General features: G+C 33.4%; 1 protein-coding gene across 2 annotated transcripts in view; it reads left to right on the top strand.

Annotated features, from left to right (window-relative positions):
* PDCD10 (programmed cell death 10) overlaps positions 1-10,741 on the top strand; it is a 43,453-nt gene that overhangs the window by 22,537 nt on the left and 10,175 nt on the right. For both annotated transcript variants that reach the window (XM_024741891.1, XM_024741890.1), the window contains exons 3-5: positions 1,849-1,902; positions 6,668-6,785; positions 7,958-8,084. In XM_024741891.1, coding sequence (XP_024597659.1) covers positions 1,849-1,902; positions 6,668-6,785; positions 7,958-8,084 — 299 coding nt within the window. The remainder of the gene's footprint in view (positions 1-1,848; positions 1,903-6,667; positions 6,786-7,957; positions 8,085-10,741) is intronic.

The following is a 10,741-nucleotide window of genomic DNA, read 5'->3' as shown; positions in this document are numbered from 1 at the left end:
CGCATAGTAGATACTCAATAAATATTTGTTAAACAGAACTATATATATATATATATATATATATGTAAACTTAATCTAGAAATCTAGAGATGTAGATGTCTGTCTTGACCAATTTTGTAGTTCTTCACCGACTTTTGGGGCCTCTTTTACTTCCCTTGACCATTTCACATACCAGTCAGGGCAGTACAGAATGAGTTAATAATGGCAGTACTTGAAGGCACACATCTGACTCAGACCTTTGACTTGTCAGAAGAGGTCAGAGGGTGGCGTAACCCGAACAAGGAAATGGGTTCCTATCTGGGAGGAAACACTCATCCTGCTGTCGGCCCCTGCCTCCCTTGCACAACATGAACTTGAGATCAGAAGAGCTGTATTTTTATTTTACTATTCATTGGGATTTATTGTGATTAAATGAATTTGGTCGAAGAAGAAAATTTTAATTTTGGGAAATATACCTTCATCAATTAATATACCTACCTTATGTAGTTGCTTATTTGCTATTTTTGCCTACCTGGGTCCCCTTGTGTCTTTCCTTTGACCCACAAGGGCAATGTTAGATTTTACAGGATTTGTAGAAGCCAAGTTAAATACTAAATTAAATGGCCCATTGTTTATTTTTGGAGATAAATTATTTGGCAGATTTTGTTGTTTTTGCCTTTTGCTTAAGGTGATAACTCGTAAGGAGATAAGGTTCTTGGCATTTCTGTCTTGTTTAGAAAATAAATTGATTTAAACTGTTGGAGATTCATTAGGGGTGTGTGTGTGTATGTCATTTATAAAGGGAAACATTTTCATTGCCTTAAGGAATTGAAAGGAATATTTATTGTATGATGTGATATATAATCATAAGATTTTTGTAGAAATATTCTACTTGCATAAAAATCTACAAAGGTTACATTGTTTTTGAACATTTAATATTGTCCCAAATAAAAAATATTTATGTTGAGTTTGATTGAGTTAACTGGCCTAATTCTTAGGGACTAAGGAAATCTGATTTTAACTGAAGCTAGTTATTTTAAGCCTGGCAGTTAACTCTTCAAAAAATGGAGTTTTTTAATGAAATTGCATGCCTTCAGCTCACTGAAAAGCAACTTATATAGTGTCTAATAAGGACATTTTGTCTTTCAGAATTGTAAACCTTACACATTCGACATAAGAATTAAAAGCATTTGAACTTTTGACTCATGATTTTAGGTAACCATTTTTTAATCCTGGTTAAAAAAAAAAATAGAGGACAGATAAAAGCATCTCTGAAATCCAGATGATCCACAGTCTTCAATTTAACTGTCAAACCTTTTATCAGTGCTATTTGCTAATTAATAAAAAAGATTAATCTCAGTTTAATGCCTGACTGAGGGGATTGAAAAGCAATTTTAAAAGAATAAGGTAGTAAATACAAAGAATCTTAAGTAATAGATATTTTCTTTGTTTTGGTCATTTTATAGTCAGTACACACATAATTTGCCATGTATTTGCAACAGAGCACTGAGAGTTAATCTTGAACCCTCCCTGTTTTCAGAAATTTAAGTGAATATGTTTATTCTTTCTATAGGGACTTAATGTTATTTTGTATTCTGTGCTTATCTTAAAATAAATCTATCTTTAAGGTACAGTATTTTTTTAAAAGGAATAAATTAAGAGACTGATATACATGCCTTAATTTTTCATGATTTTAATGAAAAATTTAGATTGCCTGTCTGTTTGAAGAATTATGGTGATTTAGAATCATTAGCAAGTATTTTTGTTAATCGATGCACATATCAATGTGATTACTACAGAATGAAATATCAGAAATGTGCTTTTTCCAAGAAAATCGATGTTAACAATGATTTAAAATTTTTATTGCAGCTAGAACGAGTAAATCTGTCTGCAGCTCAGACACTGAGAGCGGCTTTCATTAAGGTGAGATGCAGATAATTTATTATGATTAAAAAGTATGTTATATATAAATCTAAATACCATGTGATAATTGCCAGTTTATTTCTTTATTTTTTTAGTGAAAACCTGTTTTGTTTGGTTTTCTAGTGAAAATCTTTTCAGTCATCTTGTGCTTGTTTTAGTGTACTCTTTAAAGCTTAAAACACTTCTAAAGAGTGAGCTGGAACAGGCGCTGTTTCCTTAGCATTCAGCTTTTGTCACTTCGTGCTTTTGAAACTGACTTCTTCAGAGTGTTCTCTGTTTAGCTTTAGAGTATATTTTTAAATTCTGTTTTATTTGACTTATTAAAACTTTTATAAAGTTATAACTCAAAGATTTTCTTCATATTGTTTACCTATAGAACGTAAGTATAAAACAGTATTTTTGAGGGGGGGGAAATAAGACCTCTGTGTATGTCAGATTAAGGATATTTTGAGAATATACAGCTGAGTCACTCGAATGAATTTTTTCATTGTCTCTAGACCTGAGATGTTCAATTGATAATCACAAGCTATGTGTTGCTGTTGAGCACTTAAAATACAGCGAGCTCAAATTGAGTTGTACTCCAGGTATAAAATACACACCAGATTTTGAAGGTGAATACCAAAAAAAAGAATGTATACAACTCAGGAATAAGTATATTATGTTGATTACATGTTGAAATGGTAATATTTTGGATGTACTCTTAAAATGACTTCACATGTTTTTTCTTTTTACTTTTTAATGTGGCTACTAGAAAATTTAAAATTACATAGGCTCCTCATTGTTTCTTGCATTATATTTATTGGGCAACCCTACTCTACATATTGGGTACAGTCTTTCATATAAAAATTAATCCATCCCATCCTAAATACATATCAAGACACCCAAAGTCTTAATTTTTATTTACTTTTTGTGTGTTTGCTCCCATCAATAGCTAAAACAAGTTATATTTCAGGGAAGGTATTTTAATGTTTAAATCTAGAAGAAGTTTACAGTTGAGTCTCATTGGAGTTGAAACTATAAATCCATCCAGCTTGATTTCTTTTTATGGCAAAGATTAGTTTATTGATACCACTCTTAACTGATAGCGCAAATAACGTCATTAGACATCTGCGTATTTCACTAGAAGAAATTACATTGTGTGTGTTGGATTAGAGCTATTTTGATTTGTTTAATACTCTAAAATGCAGTGCCTGTGTACACATACATACTAATTTCATTAAAATATATCCTGCCAAATCTTTGGGTTAATGAAGAGAATCAGTGAAGCAGCACCATCCTTAGTGTTTTTTTTCTTCTTTCCATTAAGTATCAGTGTGGTTTGGAAGGGTATATTTGGTCATTAGGGAGGCAGGATGGGGACTATTTTAAGCATCTTTGTGGCCAAAGAAAAGAAAGAAAAGGCATCTGTTGCACGCTGTAGTATCGATAAGGCAAAAGTCAGTTTTTTAGCTTTTCTGATATCAGGAACAGAGAGAAATTTCTCCTGTGTGTCCTCATAAAGAAGACCCTCTCTGAAGTAGTATATGGTATATACTCAATGACATTCATAAAAGAGATAAAATAATGAATTTCATTAAGCTCTTTCTTATAATATCCTTATACATAAGCTGATGTTTTACTTCTAAAGTACAGTTAAAAAGCAAACTGTGTTTAAAGTATGTGATTATTATAGATCTGGCTTAATACATGGGTAATTTTATCCACGGCACTGATTCTTAATTGGGGATAGTGGAAGTTATTTGGAGGAAAATATATTAGTTTTGCATTGATTTATTCTTAATTACTATATTTAATTTGTTCGAATTTCAAATGACTTTAAAGGAGGACGTGCATTAAAAAGTTAAAGATTTTTGTAATTTTTACACTATAACTTATTTGAAAAAGATTAAAAAAACCTTTTTCATGTTTCTTGCCCAGCCATATATCCATATTTATATCCATATATATATATTCATGTTTCCAGTTCTTGGTCCACAACAACAGTAATATTTATCAAGCTTTAATATCTAGTTTTGTTATCTGGAGAAAAAGGATTAAAATAATTTTTCCAAAGATAAAACAATACTAGTTAATATTGTCTTTTATGATATCTATCCTGCTGTTGATTCCTCTTCCCTCTGGGAGGTTCTGATAGTGTTGAGAATCATTGCTCCACAAGAGTGGATGTTAACTGCCTTTGGGATAATTTTCTCTCACTCTTGGATTTTTCAGAAAAGTTGGACTGCAGAGTTTAAGGTTGTATTCTGAGGGATATCTTGAAGGTATAGATAGAGTCTCTGATTTAAGGGTAGATATATTTGTTTTGTCAACTAGAGTCACTGATTAAATTTAAGGCTATTAAGATTTTAAAAAAATAGCTAAGATGCTAGACTACTGTTCCCAAAGTATGTGCCGAGGCACTCCAGGACCATGCAGCAAACTCAGAGTGGTGTCGTGGGATATTTTAAAAATTTGAAGGAACACAGTGATACTCAACATTAGGTTGACACCGTGTGAATGGACTCTCTTGAAATAGTTTGCAGCTTCAGCATATTTGATTGGGCTATGTTCCTTTCAATGATGTCGTATCTTTGTGAAACTGGACTTTTGGCCACTGCTATTGATAGAATGCATGTATCACAAGAAAATCAATGTACAACAGGAAATGAGGGTGGAAGGGTCTAATTCCAACATTTGAGAAATTGTGCAGTGCCCAACAGGTGCACACGTCTCGTTAGGGATTGTGGTTATTTAAGAATAAAATAAAATATTTTTCTTTCAATTCACGTAATTTTAAAGGTTACTAAGTTGTTAGGATGTAAGTATTCATTAAGTTGTTTGTACTTTACTTAATACGCAGTACTGTTAGGTATTTCTTTTGGTACTAAGAACACTGAACAAGAAAGTTAGGGACCTCTGTAAGAACTCTGTAATGCTCCAGCTTTGGCATTTGGGGACTGCAAACGAACTTGGTATTGAAAACTTTGTTCTCAGGCTTTCAGCATTTAATTCTTTCAGTAGCTTATTATAACTTAATCAGAGAGGCATTATTTTTCTTTTGGCATTCTCTGGAAGCACAGAGAGAATGCTCCCCTGCTTTCCAAGATAATTCATTATGTAGGTAGATTTAATGCTACTTAGAGAAGATAAACCACTGTTATCAAATAGTGGCTTATTTAATTAGTATACTATATGTTATTTTGTGGCAGTTTACCAGATTAATGATGTTGATACCGTCTTAAGCCACACTTGTACAGCTTTGCTTTTAATGGCAAATCTTATTTATTAAAGTAGATTCTTCCTTAAATATATTCATGAGAGGAAAAATCAAAACAGGTTATAAAAGAAACGGAATTCAGTAGGACATATTTTATTATTATTAATCAACTATCAAAATGATTTTCCTGTATAGCATTTGACAGCAGTTAAAATGGTCCCGGGATTGAGATAAATGTGTATATTTTTTCTTCTTTCATTCCATAACCTTTCGGTTTTTGGTACTTGAAATTAATGAGAAGCAAAAGGTGTTATAATGTGAAGAGCAATAGGAACCAAATAAAGCTGAATCTGCAGTGATACCAGATTGAGGAGGCAGAGGTTAACATAATTGACACATCAAGAAGCAAATAGATTGCTATCTGATAGATCATAAGTTGTGTTTCTGTTTGCTATTTAATACCAGGGCAAAAAAGATAGGAAATCATCAGCATAATGATTAAAATTGGCGGGCATCCTAAAAGAAACAGAATGTGATTATAAAATTTTTTAAAATAAAATGGGACAGAATTACAAGGGAAAACCAAAATCTCGAAAATTAACTTTGGTAAACTCAGAACTCTTTACACTCAATCTTGAAATGACTAGAAGATTCTAGTATCGTAGAGAGTGTAAGTAACATCGAATCAATGCAAACTCATTAGTGAAACAAGCTCAGGAGGTAGTAAAAGGATTAATGATGTTCTGAAAGCTAGTGAAGGAAATACTCTTGCTGCAAAAATAGGAAATGAAAATCGTTGTGTGGGAATGTAGTTAAGGGATCACATAGCTTCAGTAAAACCTCCAAAAGGGGCTTCCCTGGTGGCACAGTGGTTGAGAGTCCGCCTGCCGATGCAGGGGACGCGGATTCGTGCCCCAGTCCAGGAAGATCCCACATGCCGCAGAGCGGCTGGGCCTGTGAGCCATGGCCGCTGAGCCTGCGCGTCTGGAGCCTGTGCTTCGCAACGGGAGAGGCCACAACAGTGAGAGACCCGCGTACTGCAAAAAAAAAAAAAACAAAACAAAACCTCCAAAAGACGGGTTATTTTTTTGTTTTGGTTTGTTTTTCCTGACATTCTGTTAATTTAAATGTAAAGAATCTGCAAAAAAAAATTGTGAGATGAGTTACTGCTTGATCCTCAAGTCGAAATAGCTAAAAAAGCTAAAAATCTTCAGTGTCTTTAATCTATTGAAAAAAGTAATTGAAGAACTACCAGTATATATATAATCTTTATTTCTACGTTTGTTATTAGTTTAATTGCAAGAGAGTGTAAATGAGAAGTAGGAAATGTTAAATACTTTATGTTGAAATGGAAAATGGGACCGTGTCTGTAATAAGAAGTTACGGATGCACAAGCTGTACCCAAACATAAGTGAGTGCCATCACGACACCTGCTTTGCAAAGATTTCTGCTCTTATTTATAAGTTGATCAGTTTAAGGAGGTCCCAACAGGTTCTAAGCAATTAGGTTTTGGCTTTGAAATGCTGATTTAGTTTCTATATTTCAAAACTAGCTTTCTCTTTCTTATAGGCTGAAAAAGAAAATCCAGGACTCACACAAGACATCATTATGAAAATTTTAGAGAAAAAAAGTGTAGAAGTCAACTTCACAGAGTCTCTTCTTCGAATGGCAGCTGATGATGTAGAAGGTAATCAGAAAGAGTCTTGTTTAGTTCCTTACAGTTGTTGAAAAGCTTTTCCTCCAAATCTTTCTTATTTGATAAAAGGGACTTCCTCCCCTTCTCCTCCCTTCCCTCTTATTGTTATTGCTATTGTTTTGAAAGTGGGAGGAAAAAAAAAACCATATAAAATAGAAATGTAGTTCTTATTTTTATTTTATATTTGTCAGATTTAATTACTTGAAGTAAAGCATTTGTTTATGCTGCATGCTTTAATTTTTTCCCCTACTGATTAATATGTTTGATGAGTTCTGGTTTCACCAAGAGACAAGCTGTTTGGAATGGTTATTTTATTTTGTGTTGACTTTATGCAAATACCAGTTTGAAAGTAATGAGTTTCTTCTTTTTAAACTTTAGTATTGCGTATTTTTTTTTTCAAACACAGATTCGAGAGAACAATGTAATAATCATCCTTTTGGCCTCTTTTCACTTTTTTGCTTTTTTAAATAATTAGAAATGGGTTTCAGTTAAATTTAGTTTAACTGAATTAAATTCAGTTCCCACTAATTTAGAAAAACATAGAGGTATAATTTCCCATGTTTATTAAGGGAGAACAAAAGTAGATGTAGATGTTTTTAACTGATTCCATAAATTATGAGAAAGTCCTCATCATTATTCTAGACTTGAGCATCTGTAGCCTGTTAGGCTGAGTTATATTGAAGAGTTGGTAGAGTTGTAATGTTTCCAAGTCTATAATGAATCTGGTAGTACGTTCAGTATAGAGGTTTTTATTAAACTCATATTCCCCATTGCCATTGTATTTGTTACAAATGTTACTTACTTTAAGGTTTCCTTGTGAAATTTAGCTTGAGAGGCCTGAAAAACTTGATTAGGCCTCCCTTTTAATTTTTATTTATTTATTTATTAATCTTTTTAATTTTTAAGGTTTCATGGGTTTCCATTTACCCCAAATTGAAAATGTTCAGTCTTTCATTTTCTGATATTTTATTTGGAGGGAGCCCTAATATAATTACAGAACTAAGTTGAACGGTAATGACTTCTGGTTTGCAACCTTGTCTTCCCTAATTATCTGGCCTTTATCTCCCCCCTCCCCCCCACCTCCTTGACCAACACATTGGAAATTCTTAGACTTGAATTTGGCAGCAAGTTGCATGATTTTTTTTTATTATGTATTTTATCAGAGTATATGATTGAACGACCGGAGCCAGAATTCCAGGACCTAAACGAAAAGGCACGAGCACTTAAACAAATTCTCAGTAAGATCCCAGATGAGATCAATGACAGAGTGAGGTTTCTGCAGACAATCAAGTAAGCAACTTTTTGTTTGGTTCTTATTTTTTTAAGTACTTCAAAGGAACCACTCAAAAGTTTATGTTTTACTTTGGTATGATATTAATATTAAATTGAAATTTAAAAATTGAAAATTTTAATTGCTGCATTTTTATTATTAACTTCTAAACTGTGCCTTTGGCTTCTGAGTACAGTAACATTTTTTTAGAATGTTTAAAAACAGTGAAATGTGCATAAAACTGGAATGCAGTTTGAACTTCGTGAGAAATGGAAAAATGTACATGTCAGATTAAAGTGAAGAGAGGAGTTGGATAAATTATAGAGATTGATAACAAAGGATACCAATATTGTTTTTTATTTCAGAAATGGTACAAGTCATTAGCATAATAATGTATGTACCTTTAGTGATAAATAGCACTTTCTAATGTTGACCAAATGGTGAACCTCCAAAAATCCTTGCCTTTGGGATGTAGGTTAAAAAAGACAGAACTGTGTGTGAGGCCAGGAGGCTGGTTGATGGGCAGCAGCAAAAAGGGTCATTCTCGAGCCAGGGGCACTCTCCTCGGGGGTGAGAGGGCGGAGGAATGAGGGGGAAGCTCCAAGCAGAATTTCTAGATAAATATTTTCAAACTAAAGAGTCAGATAATTTTCTTCAGCCTCAATGGGTAGAATACAGAGAAAGCCGGGAATAACTGTAGTGGCACTATCAATGCAACCTTTGGGTGAAACCACAAGTAGAAATGGCTAGAAAGGAAGAACTTAGCACAGATCTTTTTCTGGAAGAAGCTGCATCATACATTGTATCTTTAAAAAACTGAAAGAGGCTGCCTTGGAATAAATATTAGCATACTTCTCAGGGGAAGAGTATTCCTTGTAATTCACATTGCAGAATTCTATTTTAGCTATTTGGCCACCTATTTTGAGTGGGTTAGAGGGAGGAGTATGACCCATTTTAGAAAATAACGGTGATAGGTACCAACCCAGCTATCAAGGAGTGACCCTCTTCTTTTTGGTCCTCTAATTGAAGATCAGAAAGTACAAAAGACTTCATTGACTAGCCAAAATCCATGTCACAGGGGATAAACCCTAAGGTAAATATTTTACCTTTATTGGAAAGCCCCAGCGTTCTTTAACAGTTTTTAATACAGCTTTTTATTTTCAGTTTGGTATAAAGTGAACACGTTTGGCCCATAAAAGGATAAATTATCAGTGATCTCAAACACAGCTGTTTAAACACTTAGTTCTAAAATTTTCAAATAATTTAAGATTTAATTTCTTTTGGTGATCATATGCTATATTTCTATAACTTGGTTTGAACGTAAGCAGACTGACTCCAGGGACTTCTCTGCTGCTTCCCAATCATAGATTCATAATGTTGATCTAATCTGGTGATTGAAGAAAAGAATGTTTCTGCTGTTTGGAAGAGGTGTGGTAAAGGACATCCTATCTAGGGTGTCAGTAGGAAAGAGGCAGAACGGTGTTGTTGTAGTTGAAGCTCGGATAGAGATGGTCGGTCCGGAGCCCTCATCTTGCTATTTTGATACTCTCTTTCCATCTTAGGAAGTCCTGGAGACGTCTCTGCTAAACCCAGTGTGGCTCTAAAGAGATACCGTTTGAAAACCGATTTATTAATAGCCACATTTTGATCAAAAGCGAGTTGAGGTCAAGAGCCTAAGAGTCTTGTCCTTAGTCATTGACAAGGGCTGAATTGGGGTCTTGTCTCTCATTTATGGGGCAATAGTAATATTTCATTTCTGTTTTCTGGAGTGTACTCAGCCAACTGAATTAAGATTATTGGCAATTAAAATTTATTTCGTATCCATTTTAGGAGGGATAATTTGCCATGGAAAGTTTGTTGATAATATGTATTGTTTCTGAGACTGAAATTCAACCATGTGTGTATTAGCATGGATGGCTAAGGTATAATTATTTGTTATCACTGATATATATTGATAACTTTTGATATATATTGTTACCAGTGTTAATTGTTTGACAAATTAGTGGATAAAATTGCACCAAAATATAAAATGGTTTATCCTTCAAGCACAACATATTGTACAGTTATTATTTTTCTTTAAAATATTTTACTTTCTCATATTTAAGGTGGATATCCCCTTCTTTCAAAATATTTTAACAATATTTTTCAATAAGCATGGATCAAATACCTGCTATACCAAGTACTGTACAAAATGTTATAGGAGAAAAGATTCCTGTCAGCTAAAAAATATCCATATATTTTTGTATATATCAGCAGACTTAGGTTTGACTCCCCATTCCAGCGTTTTGCTGTGTGACCTTGGATAATTTGCTTAGCTTCTGTGATTCTAGTTTCTGCCTGTGAAGATGAGGGTGATAGTTGTGAGAATTGAAATGATATACATGGTACCTAGCACAGAACCTAGCATACACTCACAGAACCTAAAGCATTGTGAAATAAGATTTTTTTCCCCTCTCTCTATGAAGTTGATTAGGAAAAATGATCCAGCAAACAAATTATTTTAAAAGTACTTTTGATTAATGAATGTGTTTGACTACATTTGAGCTTATGCAAATATTTTATAAAATTCATTCTTAGGATACATTCCAATTAATGGATGACTAGTGGAAACTGGTGATTTAATAGTCCAGAAAGCTATGCATTTACCTGTTCACTCTTTTTTTTTTTTTTTTTTTTT

The sequence above is a fragment of the Neophocaena asiaeorientalis genome, unplaced genomic scaffold (genome assembly GCF_003031525.2).
Source record: "Neophocaena asiaeorientalis asiaeorientalis breed wild unplaced genomic scaffold, Neophocaena_asiaeorientalis_V1.1 scaffold211, whole genome shotgun sequence".
In the NCBI taxonomy this organism is placed as follows: Eukaryota; Metazoa; Chordata; class Mammalia; order Artiodactyla; family Phocoenidae; genus Neophocaena; species Neophocaena asiaeorientalis.
Note: the sequence above shows the minus strand (reverse complement) of the source record. Positions and strands in the feature narration are given on the sequence as shown.